At 40.5% G+C, this 15,403-nt stretch overlaps 1 protein-coding gene across 1 annotated transcript in view; it reads right to left on the minus strand.

Moving 5' to 3' along the window:
* LOC309710360 (uncharacterized protein) overlaps positions 1–15,403 on the minus strand; it is a 28,565-nt gene that overhangs the window by 11,410 nt on the left and 1,752 nt on the right. The window contains exons 2-7 of the mRNA XM_082539744.1: positions 2,961–3,041; positions 2,365–2,422; positions 1,478–1,520; positions 1,312–1,377; positions 1,129–1,205; positions 844–999 (exon numbers count right to left, since the gene is read on the minus strand). Coding sequence (XP_082395870.1) covers positions 844–999; positions 1,129–1,205; positions 1,312–1,377; positions 1,478–1,520; positions 2,365–2,422; positions 2,961–3,016 — 456 coding nt within the window. The 5' untranslated portion in view covers positions 3,017–3,041. The remainder of the gene's footprint in view (positions 1–843; positions 1,000–1,128; positions 1,206–1,311; positions 1,378–1,477; positions 1,521–2,364; positions 2,423–2,960; positions 3,042–15,403) is intronic.

Below are 15,403 nucleotides of genomic sequence, written 5' to 3' on the forward strand. Positions count from 1 at the left end.
GAGTTGGAGCTCTGTTGTCACAGCATTCCAGGGGTAAGCTTCATCCATGTGCTTTTTTGTCCTGTCGTCTCTCACAGGCTGAGCGGAATTACGATGTGGAGGACCGGGAGTTGCTGGCCATAAAGCTTGCATTGGAGGAATGGAGGCATCTGGATGGACCACAAAAACCTTGAGTACTTGCAAGCAACCAAATGCCTCAACTCCCGTCAGGCAACGCGGGCTCTGTCCTTTACTCAGTTCAACCTAACCATTCCTTACAGACCCAGCTCCCAAATGTGAAGCCACATGTGCCTTCCTCATCAGGTGAGACCTTGGAGAAGGCTATCCTGCACGCGGCCTGCATTATTGGGGCTCTTACATGGGAGACAGAGACCCTGAACAGAAACACTCAGCAGGACATCGCACGATATTGCAAAGTCTGTTCTGGTGGCCATCTCTTGCTTTGGATGTCCAGGATTTTGTTTGCCCTACCTGTGCACGGAATAAGACGTCCAACTCTTTGCCTGCTGGGTTTCTCAGGCCCCTACCTATCCCGAGGAGGCTCTGGTCGCACATCGCCCTGGAATTCATAACTGGACTGTAATCATTTTCAGGTAACACCACCATACTCACCGGTTTTCCAAGGCTGCACATTTTGTTGCTCTGCCCAAATTGCCCACCACTTTAGAGACGGTGAGACTGCTTACGGATCATGTGCTGCTCCGCCTTCATGGCATACCTCAAGACACTGTGTCCGATCAGGGTCCACAGTTCAAGTCACTTAACACTTAACATGTCACAAAAAGAAATTTAAACGGATCAGAACACTGACACCAGCTGAATTTTCTCCAATTAACCCCTCACCTGCAGCTGGATGATTCCCAGCAGGTCTTTCTTAGCAGCTTGGAGGATTGCACTGCTTTTACCAAGATAGGTAGCATCAGCGTGCCCTCCACTGTCTGTATAGTGAAATACTTCAGATGGTGTGTGTTGCATTGTCACACTCTTCTTCAGACTAGACTACAAAGATAGGCACAGGAGAGAAACTACTATGGAGGAAGTAGGTAAGATGCAGCAGATACTGTGCTATTGTGTTACATTTACACACAAGACCTGTCACCACGCTTCAATGTAAAAAGCAGACCTTACTTTGTGAGTGATAGGACTTGACGGAGCCTCCTCAATGGTAACTCGAGCTCGTTCGCAGGCCATGCTCAGGTCATTACCTGTAACTCAGAAAACAAAGGATTAGGATAACGAGTACATCTGTGCAGGAAATTAATACAGCCATGTGGCATTTGATGATCGCTTATGTCCAAGGCAGTGACCCACCTGTGCATTCAGTGGGCATAGAGGTGGATCGCAGCTTCCTGGTTGAATGGCTGTCCTTTACACCATCTGTTTATTGCAAAGTCAAGTGCCAGTACTGGATCAGTTTCAATACAAGACAAAGCTGAAATTGAACGGCATGTAGTGCATGTTTGTGTGTGTGCTTGACCCGTCTCTGCAGTGTTTTCAGTGGTTCCGGCAGGTAATTCGTCCTGGAAGTGGAGAATAATCTTTCAGTGATGAGTCAAATATGGACGGGATAGGTAATCTTCAAGGGTTTGCTGGCAATTACAACTGTGTAGCAGATATCAAATTAAAATAATTTTAAATAATTTCTTTTAAAATATGCAACAGAGCTCTGTACAGATGAAGTATATTCCTCATCAACAGTTTACAGTCACCAATAATGTCACTACCACACATTCAACAATATTTTACTTTATGAATTAATCTGTTTAAGGCTAGTTTGAAATATAGAATAACTAAAATCTAAAGATTTTTAAAGTACATTGAAATATGGACTTTTTAAAAAATAAATTTCCTAACTCTAAATCAAAGATTAGATTTAATAATCATAAATCCAGAGGTAAGTCAGATATATATGTTACTGCTCCCTGTTTCTGTTGAAATGTTATTTTATGCATTTTCTATGATCTATGATGGACCAGGTTATATTGCTGTGCTTAATGTTGTGTGAAATTAGCCTGTGCGTGTGTGTGTGTGTGCGTGTGTGTGTTCTATGCCTGTTGATACACAAGCACATAACAAATCGAGTGACACAGTCATCGTGACCATGTGTATGCACATAAATACTGTAGGTGTGCACTAATTAAATCTCCTCCTACTGGATTGAAGAGCTCAGTTGTTAGGCCCAGATAGTTATGCAAAGCCAAAAAGGTGACTCTTTGGAGGTGCACCATAATTATCTGAAACAGGGGGGGGAAAACACACACACAAAAAACTCTGGCAGAATATACTAAATATCATGTTGTAGCTACATCCAAATTAGATGTTTAATTGGAGAAAAAACAAACACTACATCATGCAATCTGTTACCTGAATGACGCGTACAAGTGTCTCAGGACGACACAGTTTTATATGGAGCTGGATAACCCTGGCAAAATCGAAGATAAGAATCAGAGAAATCTCATCCACATCTTTCACAGCTAAGTAATAAATTGGGCTAAGGATACTTTCCCCAAGGTTTATTACGTGACCTGTACGTGTACCTGTGCTTGCAGCATTTTAATGTGGCCTAAATAACTGTCAACACTTCAAAGCTCTATAACACAAGTGTGATAGTGTTTAAACGGTTTCTATGCAATGGCAACAAAGTAACAAGATATGAAAAAGTTATTCTATTGTAATAACTGATTTTTCTATACATTACATACGTGGTTTGAGTTCATTACTGCACAATCAGTTCCAAACAACATCAATCTGAGTGTGTGAAAAGGATGACAATGATGTATTTTAAGAAGAGAAAAACAAAGTTGAAAAGATGCAGCTTTAAATAAACAAATTACAGCAAATACAAAGTACATTAATTTTGTTTCAGGGGCATGAAGGTAATGAATAAACAAATCACACTGACACAGACACTTCAGAAGGCAAATGAGGACATAACCTAGAGAGAAAAAACAGGAGCTCACAGTGATAGTGTCCAGAATACTGAGCAGGCTGTGGACGCTGTCTCCGGGGAGGACATCCTTCACCACTGATTCTGTGCCATCCTGCAATACAAAAAAGAAGAATACAGGACATGATGCCAACAAAATAATATTAATAAGGTAAAAATATTTCACACTGTCTAAACAAATCTGCAGACATCTAGTTGGATGAAAGCAGGAATTTAAGCAAGCCAACAACATATTGGGATGCCACTCACTTTTTGTGATGGCAAAAAATGAAGTAGTTACTAATTATTCTACTGCCCTCTTGTGTTCATACTGTATCATTAGACGTAAACACGGAAACTGGAAAATAGAAAAGAAGACTGAAAATGAATGTAAATTAAATTAGGTACAGTTTTCAGTTGACCTCGCATTACACTTATTAAATGACCAGTGGACACAGCTGTTGACATGGAAATACAACATAAAGCAATTAAGTTTCAAGATTAGCTTGAAGAGAGAGTCAGATGCAGATCATCATGTCATTTACATACAGTCCCGATCAAAAGTTTAAGACCACTTGAAAAATGGCAACAAAAAAATATATATATCATGTATTGCATGGTTGGATCTTAACAAGGTTCCAAGCAGAGCTTCAACATGCAACAAGAAGAAATGGGAGTGAGACAAATCATTTTTTACAGCATGTAATTTATTGAAAACAACGTTTAAACTGAAACAGGCTGTTTTACAGCTGATCAAAAGTTTAGGACCACACCTTCAAAAAAAAAACCTGTAAACCCCACCAAAACAGAAATCAAAGTTCCAAACATGAACTCAGTAATGAGTAGCTCCAAGTAGTAGAGTAGCACATTATTGTTGATCTCTTCAAAATGTTGTTGCAGCATGCTTGATTCAAGCATTTCCATGAGGTGAGTGGGAACATTTCTCCAAGTGGTGAAGACGGATGCACAAAGGGCACCTACTGTCTGAAACTGTTGTCCATTTTTATAAGCTTCCCTTGCCATCCATCCCCAAAGGTTCTTAATTGGGTTTAGATCAGGGGAACACAGAGGATGATCCAAAAGAGTGATGTTATTCTCCTGGAAGAAGTCCCTTGTCTGTGGGCATTATGTACTGAAAAACCCAGTCCTTACCAGACAGACGAGGTCCCTCAGTCTTGAGGGATGCTCTCTGCAACATCTGGACATTGCAAGCAGCCATTTGATGCCCCTGCACCTCCTGAGCTCCACTGAAGGAAACAGCACCTCAGACCATTATAGCGCCCCCTGCATCTCAGGTGGGATCTGTCATGACAGTAATGCTGAAAACCATCAGGACCATCAAGGTTAAATTTTATCTCATCAGAGAATAAAACTTTCTTCCACCTTTCCATGTCCCATGTTTGGTGCTCTGTTGAAAAGTCCAAACAGTTAGTTCTGTGGTTCAAGGAGATGAGACCTTTGAAGACGGGTTTTGTTTTTGAAGCCCTTCAGTCTCAGATGCTGCTAATGGTTATGGGGCTGCAGTCAGCACCAGTCACGGCATTCATTTGGGCCAAGGATTGTCCAGTGTCTTGACGGACACCCAATTGGATCCTCCAGCTGAGTGCTGGTGAAAGTTTTGGGGGTCTTCCACTTGACTTTTTTTGTTCTATAACCCTCAGGAACATTTAAGAAATTTCAAATGACTGCCTGACTGTGTCCCACCTCAGCAGTGATGGCGTGCTGTGAGAGACTCATTTCTTCTTGCTGCATGTTAAAGCTGTACTTCGAACTTTGTTAAGATCCAACCATGCAAAATATGATTTTTTTTGCCATTTTTTCAAGTGATCTTAAACGTCTGAAAAGCCTTAGTTTTTTTTAAAGAGACTCCCTTCAGGGATCTTGCAGGCTCTGGGGTCAAAATTACTTTTGAGATTATATATTTGATATTAAACATTAGCAATAAATTAAATACTGTGCATCTTTAACACAAAAATGCCTTTAACATGTTAAGTGCACTCAATTAATTCTTTCCAAATGTTAATTCATGACATCACAGTTTATTTATGACATAATAATTTATTGCATTAAGGTGTACATAGTTTGGATAGTATTTACTCGTACTATCATTGTCTACCATTAAAATTTACTTGGTGATGTGTGACAAGCAGAGGTGGCAAAAGTAAAGACATTCTGTACTTAAGTAGAAGTACAGATACTAGTGTTAAAAAAGCAGAGGTACTGATTCAACTTCTTTACTCAACTAAGTGAAAAAGTACTTGTTACCTAAACATGAGTCTAACTACTGTTTGTGTGTGTGTGTATGTCTCGACCTCAAAATGCACTCGGCCTCACCCCGCCTGTTGACGCTTCTGACCTTTTTCCAGACAGAAGCTCTCTGTGATAGGTGTAATAGTCTTAACTAAGAACATGTGTAATCTACTGAATAAATGCTTTGATGAAATGATAATTAATGTAATGGTAATGATGATGGTTATGAATAGTAGCAGTAAAATATTTCCCTGATCTCCACATACTCAAAGAAAGTAAAAAGTAGTTTTCTACCAGCTATTTGGTGCAAAGCTAACTGAAGCTTGTGCTATATTAATGTAATAATTAAATATTACTAGTACATGGGAGTACAAACTTTCATTTTTAATCGTAATTAATGTACTCAGCTTGAATCAGTTAAGCAGAACATGAGCAGAGAAAAAGAAACAATTTTTTTTAAAGTAGCTCTATTTCCTGTTGCCTACATTATAGTGGGTGAGTTTGCCTCTAAACAGAAAATGAGTACAGTCAGGGGTTAAAGCTGAATTAGCAGATCAAGTCAATTTATTTTATTAGCACACTTAAAAAGAACAGAGGTTGACCAAAGTGAATTCAACAAGATGTAAGCAGATATTTTTACCTGTTGTCCTGGCTGATTTCCAGCCAGGACAACAGGACTGGTATAAAGTTGGTATGAAGCTGGAATTCAGTGAATGAATCTAATATCATCAGCTTAACTTCATATTAATATCTGCTACACAGATGTGACTAAACTCTGACCATGAGCACCGCAAACTGTGCACCAGTCACACACAGTTTAAATCCACAGTACAGCAAACTAACCTGTTTATGCTGCACTAAACTCCATATTATTTTTATGTAACTTTTAAATTACACAGTCAACCTCAGTTTGTTTAGCAGCATGTTTCACAATATGAAAAAACATAATGCCACATGTACAGACCCAACATGTGAATTTTAAACATGAGTTCTCCAACGAGAAGACGCTATGGCACACGTTTTTGCCTCTTTCATTTATTTTTATGCCAGGTCCCCTGGTGATTGTAACACAAACAGGTTTGCCTTTCACGTGTTACTGTTTAGGCTCAAATCAGTTTGATGTTTGAAGGGCTGCACTGACCTGAAATAATAACATTCCTCAAATGTTAAGCCAAATGTAACAAGCCCGTTTTGAAAATGCAATTAGAAGGTACAGATATTTGTTCAAAATAGAGGGAGTAAAAGTAAAAACTTCTGGTGAACAGTGTGAGAAATATGCATAAAAAAAGAAAAGAAAGAAAGAAAGAAATTAGGAACCTTGCGCCTGCTGGCAATTTTTCATGAAGATGATTTGAAATTTCTAATTTTCTTTCTCTTTCTTCTCAGATATTAAGCTTCTGGATTCATTACCGATGGTTTGTCTAGCGGGCGCTCTTATGTGCAGCCACACAGTGGCACTGCTCTTCCAAATGACACATTACTCACCACTGACAGTGCCAGTTGTGGCCCCTGTGCATAGCTGCAGTGAATCTGAACAGCAATGGCACGATACAGGTCCCACACAATGGTAATTTAATTAAGGTTAAAGAACACTTTTTATGACTTTTTTCTGTCTCAGTTTCTCAGTGTGAACATACAGTATGGGTTACGCAAACACACATCTCAATTTTAAAATCTCCGCCACTTTATTAGGTATGACTGTGTCCACTGTACAGTAAGAAGCTATTTGCAGCCATCTCAGGTACACTACACTTGTGGCCTATTAAACAACTTTTTAAGCTTATTGTATTTCAAATTTGTCATTAAAATACTTTTTAAAAATATGATTGTTCTCTACAGAAATTGTCTCATGCAGTCCAAGTGAAATCTGAAGATGGTCAGAAGCCACCAGAGCAGGGTGCAGAACAATTTTGCCGTACATGAATTTAACTACAATTTTCAGTCAATGTGTAACTGTTTAAACCGTCCATAAAATTACTACTGTTAATGGTGTCAAAAGCAAAAGGCAGACCTATCTACATCGCCTCCTCATTCACAAGACAGAGCCACAGAGGACGGAGATGGACACCAGATGCCTGAGGGGGTCAGTCATTACAAAGGTTTCCAAAGAGGTTATGACGGGTATGCCACTGTGGTACATGGATTGATTTTAGGAATAACCACTTCCTATTTCAAAAAAATGATTGAAGCAAAAACTTAATATAAATTAGCACTTTATACACGCTATTATTAAACAATACAATCTGTACAATCGGTCAGTACCTGAGTGACTTAAAGCTGTCAGATTATACTGGAGCATCAGCAGTCTTTCACATGATTATTCTAGGGATATGATTGGCTGATTCTCCAAACGTGCACACTATGCAAATTGTACTGGGAGCCACCAACACACAGAAGCTTGTTGAGCTAATGATGTGCTCAAAAAGAGATCAAGGGTGACCTCTACTGTTTAAATTCAAGATGATGCATGATGAATATGTATTTTCAGCTCAAGACGCTATCCTGTCTTCTTTCTCCAACCCCTCCCTCGCAATCAAAGCAACCATAGCGCATGCAGCAAAGTTCTTAGTCTCAGGGGCATCTTTACACAGCCTGCACCTGGGGTCCTACCTGGTGTGATAGACCCCAACCTCTATGGATCTTGTGCTTAGTGCTTGTTCCTGTGCTGCCATGATTAGTGCCTCTGTGCTGTCTTTCAGTCCAGCTTTGTCCAGCCACTGGTAGGATTTCTGGATGTCAGCCACTTCCTCTGCCGGTGGTACATACCGTGCAGGGGCCTATCGTTCCATGATGGTTCCCCCCGTTCCTCCTCATTCCTTGGTTTTTGCTGCCTGAGGTATTCGCTGAGCACGTGGTCAGTTGGGGCCATCTTATTGATGTATTCGTGGATGTTTTTTGTCTCATCGTGGACTGTGGTGCTGACACTCACCAGTATATATGTGTATATATATATATATGTATATATATATGTATATATATATATATATATATATATATACATTCCCACAGGCGAATGGGAACCATGAAGAGGCCGCTAGAAAAGCTGCAACCACCAAGTACCTGCAGAGGGTCAGGCAAGTCCTGAGGAGTCAGCTGAATGGTAAGAACAAGATCCGGGCCATCAACACGTACGCCCTGCCCGTGATCAGGTACCCTGCTGGGGTAATAGGCTGGCCAAAGGAGGAGATAGAAGCCACTGACATAAAGACAAGAAAGCTCCTTACCATGCATGGAGGGTTTCACCCCAAATCCAGCACCCTGAGGCTGTACGCTAAGCGGAAGGAAGGGGGCCGGGGACTGGTGAGTGTAAGCACCACAGTCCAGGATGGAGACAACGAACATCCAAGAATACATTAGGAAGATGGCCCCAACTGACCGAGTGCTCAGTGAATACCTCAGGCAGCAGAAACCCAAGAAAGAGGAGGGAGACGAGGAACCATCATGGAAGGACAGGCCCCTGCACGGTATGTACCACCGGCAGATAGAGGAGGTGGCTGATATCCAGAAATCCTACCAGTGGCTGGACAAAGCTGGACTGAAAGACAGCACAGAGGCACTAATCATGGCAGCACAAGAACAAGCTCTGAGCACAAGATCCATAGAGGCTGGGGTCTATCACACCAGGCAAGACCCCAGGTGCAGGCTGTGTAAAGATGCCCCAGAGACAATCCAGCACATAACAGCAGGGTGCAAGATGCTAGCAGGCAAGGCATACATGGAACGCCATAACCAAGTGGCCGGCATAGTGTACAGGAACATCTGTGCCGAGTATAACCTGGAAGTCCCGAGGTCAAAATGGGAGATGCCCCCAAGGGTGGTGGAGAATGACCGAGCTAAGATCCTGTGGGACTTCCAGATACAGACGGACAAAATGGTGGTGGCTAACCAACCGGACATAGTGGTGGTAGACAAACAGAAGAAGATGGCCGTAGTGATCGATGTAGCGGTTCCGAATGACAGCAATATCAGGAAGAAGGAACACGAGAAGCTGGAGAAATACCAAGGGCTCAGCTCAGAGAAGAGCTCGAGAGGATGTGGAGGGTGAAGGTAACGGTGGTCCCCGTGGTAATCGGAGCACTAGGTGCGGTGACTCCCAAGCTAGGCGAGTGGCTCCAGCAGATCCCGGGAACAACATCGGAGATCTCTGTCCAGAAGAGGGCAGTCCTGGGAACAGCTAAGATACTGCACAGGACCCTCAAGCTCCCAGGCCTCTGGTAGAGGACCCGAGCTTGAAGGATAAACCGCCCGCAGGGGCGTGCTGGGTGTTGTATATATATGTGTATATATATATATATATATATATATATATATATATATATATATATATATATATATATATATATATATGTGTGTATATATATATATGTATATGTATATATATATATGTATATGTATATATATATATGTGTATGTATATATATGTATATATATGTGTGTATATATATAGGAACAGTTTAAAGACTTTTTTATCTCGGTCTTGGTCTTGGCTTGACTTTTTCTTGGTTTAGGCGGTCTTGACTACAAGTCTACTCTAGTGTTGCAAAGTTATTGGTGCAAACCATCAGTCTGGGCATTCAGCCCAGCTTCCCAGTGATGTGATTTCATTGCAGAACTTTAGTATGAAATGTTAAGCTTCCTGAGCAACAAGGCACAACCTTTGGTGAGTGTGTGCCCTTGAAATAGAGAGTGGCTATTGCACCGTGTAAACTTGCTACTGGCTCAGAATGCGAGAGTACTGGACATCTTTGTGGAGTAAGCATCACAACTGTGTGTCTGTGTGTGCAAGAGTTTTGTGCTGCAACTGAGACGTTGTTGGCACCAGAGCAAATCTGTTTTCCTGATGAGGGGAGGTTCAGGGAAATGCCTGCCTACATCGAGAACAGGTGGGGGCGCCCGTACTGTTTGAGCGCTATTGATGGCTCCCACCTATCCATCATAGCACCACAACACTATCATACTATTTCAACCGTAAAGGCTGGCTCGCACTACATAATCATTTAGGGTATTGTTGATGGAAAAGGTCGGTACTGGAACATGTTTGCTGGATTGCCACAGAGCTTGCATGACGCTCAGGTTCAGAGACTGTCCACACCGTGGGAGTTAGCCAGCTGGGAAAACCGCCTACCAGCTCACATGAGAAGCTTCAGTGAATACTGCTTATTACATCCTTGAAGACTCAGTTTATCCCTTGAAGGGCTGGCTCGTAAAACCTTTTCAAACACCTGACAGCAGAACAACAGCTTTTCAACCAATAAGTTTTTTAATTTTTTTGTAATCGGTCGAGCAGCCAATTCCAGTTTCCAACAATGGAAACTGAAATTGGCTGGGCCGCGCTATGAATTCTGGGATAGGTTGAGCCACAAAGGATACACCCGACCCATCCTTCAAATCTGGGGAAAAGGAGGACGCATTTGTCGGCCGCATTTAGAGGAGTCTTCAAATTTGGGCTGCCTTCGTTGCATCGCTGTGACGTAATCGCCTACTAATGCGGCTTCAGGAAGATGCAGCCTCTGAATTTGGACACAGCTAATGAGTTATTAGAAATGTCCTTGCTTGTTCAAAGTTAAGTCGCTCCCAGTGAAATACGTACCATTTCCAGACTTTTCGGTTGGACCCACTCTGGTCGTTCCAGTCTTTGATGACCTGATAATTACTCTTTATTTTTTACGTTTTTGTCTGCATTGTTTTAACGTCCGCTGGTAATCCAAACACTCTTTTCTGTGGTGTTCTTTTTAGACTGGTCTGGCTTTCGTCTTCAGACTGCAAGTCTGATGTATCACAGAGTTCACTTCTTATTGCTTAAACGTTTCTAGAGGAGGATATGGAGGCCATGAAAGCTTCTCCCCGTTTATCCAGGAACAAGGGACAATTTAAGCTTAGCTGAGCTTTGTTACACCAAGACTGCTGTTCAACTGCCACACTCAGTGGCAACTAATTCTGGGTGAGGGGACACTGGAAGTAAGACTCCTTGTAACAAAACACTTGGAAGATTACAAACATGTCATTAACTACTTTCACAATATTGCAAACGATAGCAACGACATCTACAACTCGTACACAGTTATCCCCTCCTGTTCTGAATGGTCTATTTGAGTCACAAGTGGGCCATTATGATGCAGATGCATTATCCTATGTACTTTTTTCAGTTGTGATGTGTTTGCATCAGTTTTTTCTGAAAGCCTTTTCACAATTTACTATAAAGGCAAATGAGTCTTTCACAAGAGATGTTTAATCTGACCAATTCAAGTCATTTTCATAAGGAAATGTTGAGATATTACCTTAAGGCCCAGGGAGTCTATATTCTTCTCCCAGGTATGTTAGCTGGTGTACATTGTATGTAAATGTAATGCCTACCACAGACCCTACATCCAACATAAAATATATGTTGTATGTGTTGTACAATGTATGCATCAATTTCTGCAGCTTTCTTCAACTCAACTGGCGTGTAAGGTCCCAGTCCTTTCAATTTTACTAAAAGTTACCTTACGGTCAGATTGGACGGCTAGTTGCAAGTACTTTGCCCTTCATCCATGTGTTTATGAGTTTTCTTATGACTCCAAGACAACATAAATGCATATAATCTAAGGGAAACATTGTAACCCTTTTCACTATACCACCCAAAGGAGACGATATTTGATTCAAGTGGTGGTCTTCATCAGTCATTAAGTGACAATTAGCATCGGTTCTTAACTTTGCATTAACTTTTCATCCTTCCACTCACCACCTTGAACACATTTATTACAACCAGAATAACCATTATGAGCCTTTGTGTTTTTAATGAAAGCTTTTGCAGGTGCATCACACACAAATGGACATACTTTGAGTGTCAGCCATTGCAAATAAGTGTCATTCTTCAAAATGTGAATAAATGGGCCTTAAAACTGATCAAAACTTTTTGGCTTTCTAAGACAATGCTGAAGTCTACCGCTTTTGAAAAGGGGGAGTCCATCTATATTAAACTGCAGTGTTATTTAATTAAGCAGTCAAGAATAAAGATAGCCATGACACCAAACCTATAGCCAAGCCAAAATGATGGTAATCCCCACCATCCACTATCATAGTTCTTATTGGACCTTGCGTCCTGAGAAATGCGCTGGCACCATTATATATGCTTTATATGGTATATTATATAGAGTGCAGTTATGCACCTAAAGAGGCTGAAAATGTAGAAGCCAAGTGTCATAAACTTGTTATTTAAAAGGTCAGTATCAGTATTATCTGAATCAACAGCTGATGCAGAGCAGCCAGAGCTCTCAAAACTAGTTGTGAGCTTTGTGTAGTGATACAGAGTTTACACTCACTTCTGAACTCAGCACATAGCCCCTTTCATCTGCATTACAATAATCTGAAATACCAGACACCACTATCACTCTTGGGTGCTTAACTTATCCACTGATACAGCTACGTCTACTTGTAAGTTTTGTGTGCTAACCATCTCTTTAACTGCTGGAGTATCTCTGTGGGGTTCGAGCGTCAGGAGCAGCGCTCGTCACAGTTCTCTCCCTCATGCACAAGATCACACAAAGAGTTCTGCCTGGTGTCTAATGCTTTTTGCCGTTGTAGTAGAATTGTCTCTGATTGTTCCAGCGAGTTTTGTGCTAGACAGACCCATCAAGTGTTAGTTCTCTCCACAAGAATGCATTGCCAATGTCAGAGGAGAATGGCCAGACTGATTCCAGCTGATAGGAAAGCAAGACTGAAAATAACCACTCATTACAAACGAGGTATGTGCAAGAGCATCTCTGAAGGCACAACACATTGATCTCCCCCAGTGTAACTTTTGTTACATAAGAACAGGTCACTGAGGCTACAACTCACAAGGGTTTACCAAAACTGGAAAAGTGTAATCTTGTTTGATTAGTTTCAAGGATGATTCGTCCTGCTCTCCATCAGCAGGTGAGTGGTGATTAAAATAATCCTATTCATGCCAAGGGGAAATTGAGAGACAATGCTTAGACTGTTAAATAATTGAAAGTATGATCTCTCATATTAATTATAACAGTTATTAATGTTCTGGTTACTTATAGGATATTATAGCCATTTCTGAAACACATTTGTGGTGTTCCTAATATTTTGCCTCACCTGGAAGGCATGGAGAAATCCTTTTCACCAAGAACCAAGTGCCTTAAAACATTATTCATAAGATATGCCCTTTTAGTAACAAAGCCCTTGATGGTTTCATTTTTAGTTACTTTCTCTGCAGCCCAAAAAAAATTCAATTTCTTTTACAATAAACTGTAATAGAGACAATTGGAGAGAAGGAAAACCAAACAAACAAAACAAAACAAAAAAAAAAACAAAAAAAAACACACAAACACACATAATACACAGTGTTTAATTAGTAAAACAGCTTATCAGAACACACATTTGGGCAGTAATTGTACATTACAGGCTTAACAGTAGGCTTCTTCAGTCTACATCATTAGTATGGGAATGGGTGTCAAATAAGGGCACAAGTGGTCATTCCCACCCCCCCCAACGTGGGTCATCGAAGGTTGCATTAAATTCATGGCACAGTTCCACACATTACATCAGCACTTCATCCATGAGACGTTCACTCTGCCAAACAAGATTGATTCCCTGTGCAGAGGGTTAGGTACAAAGAATATCAGAGTGAACTCCATCACCTCATTGGTAAACAGCAAACGTTTTCTTGTCTCGAGCTGTTGTACAGACCACATTTAACCAAACATCATATGAGAGCCCATAGTGTTTATCACAAGGTTTCTCTCACCGTGTACACATAATGTAAGGCTGCAGGCAGTGTAGCATCAGAGTTTATAAGGAAATGAAAGACGAAGAAAGCAAAGCTGCATTGGTAAAGTTCTGATTAGATTTACGCCCAAGGGGGCCGCCGTTAGATATTGTTATATTGATGTAGGGTGCAGCTAATAAACAATGGGTCAATTTTAAGTAAAGAGATTCTTAAGATGGGTTTGTGGTAGTGTAGAAAGTCTTTTACGTTCAGAAAAGGTATCACTGAAAGGGCTTGTTTTCACCCCAACTTTAAACCATCACACAATCTATGTTTGTATCTGCTGCAAACAAAAGCAAGAAGAGAAAACAGCCTTGGTCGAGTTCTGGTAATACTGAAAATGCTCCCGAAACAATTAGAAGTTCAACAACAGCAATTTGATAATCATTCACCTCGTATAATGTCTTAATAAAAATAAAATTTAGCAAAAAAAAAAAAAAAAAAGTTAATGTAAGAATCTTTGGATTGTTGAGTGTTAGCCACAAAAAAGGAAATTTAGTTTCAAGTAATACATGAATAAATACAGGATATAATCGTCAGCACTAGTTACCTCCACCACAGACATAACGCTTTTGTTGTAGTTTCTTATATTAGCAGGATTACACAAAAAGAAAAAACATGAAGTCAGATTTTTCTGAGACTTTGAGAAGTAGAAAACGAGCAAAGGAAGAATTTATTACATTTTGTTGGACATCAGGATTGAGCGGTGGAGCTTCCCCTTTAAAACAGCCAATTGAAAATTAGCTTAGTCACCTGTTAGTCATTTGTTAAACTAAGCTGAGCTGTCTACACTGGCAGTCTATCACATGTTGTTTCACAGCTGTATTATATTTATTGTGCTAATAAATATACTTTGTACAGCATATGATGTGTACATGAAGTTATATTTTTGTAAAGCTGCATGTTAAGGCTATGGTGCAGCTACAGCACAGACTTAACACAGGACTTCAAATCAAACTTTAGGATTCCATGTAAAGAACACCATCTTTTTGTCATTTCATCTTTTACATAGCCGTATTTTCCGCACTATAAGGCGCACCTAAAATCCTTTAATTTTCTCAAAAACCGACAGTGCGCCTTATAATCCGATGCGCCGTATGTATGAATTCTGGTTGTGCTTACTGACCTCGAACCAATTTTATGTGGAACACGGCGCTCAAAAATCTTTCCAAAAATGTTTTAGTACGACTTTAGTAAGCTATGAAGCCACACCGCTTGATGGTAGTATTACGGCTACCGTAGTCAGGAGCCAAAACTCTGTTCGCTTCAGGTCCCAAAATCAAACGAACACTGCGGCATCATTGAGAGTTCAAAACTGTCTAAATTCTTTCATCTTTAAAAAAAAAAAAAAAAAAAATTATCAGCGTTGCTACTTTACCAGGTATAACGATTAATTTTAGCATCCAGGCATCCATGAAAACAGAATTTATTAAATTTAACTGAGTTAGAAGTTAGCAGGAAGTTAGCTCGCT

Source organism: Aulonocara stuartgranti (assembly GCF_965226115.1).
Source record: "Aulonocara stuartgranti genome assembly, chromosome: 7".
NCBI classification, from domain to species: domain Eukaryota; kingdom Metazoa; phylum Chordata; class Actinopteri; order Cichliformes; family Cichlidae; genus Aulonocara; species Aulonocara stuartgranti.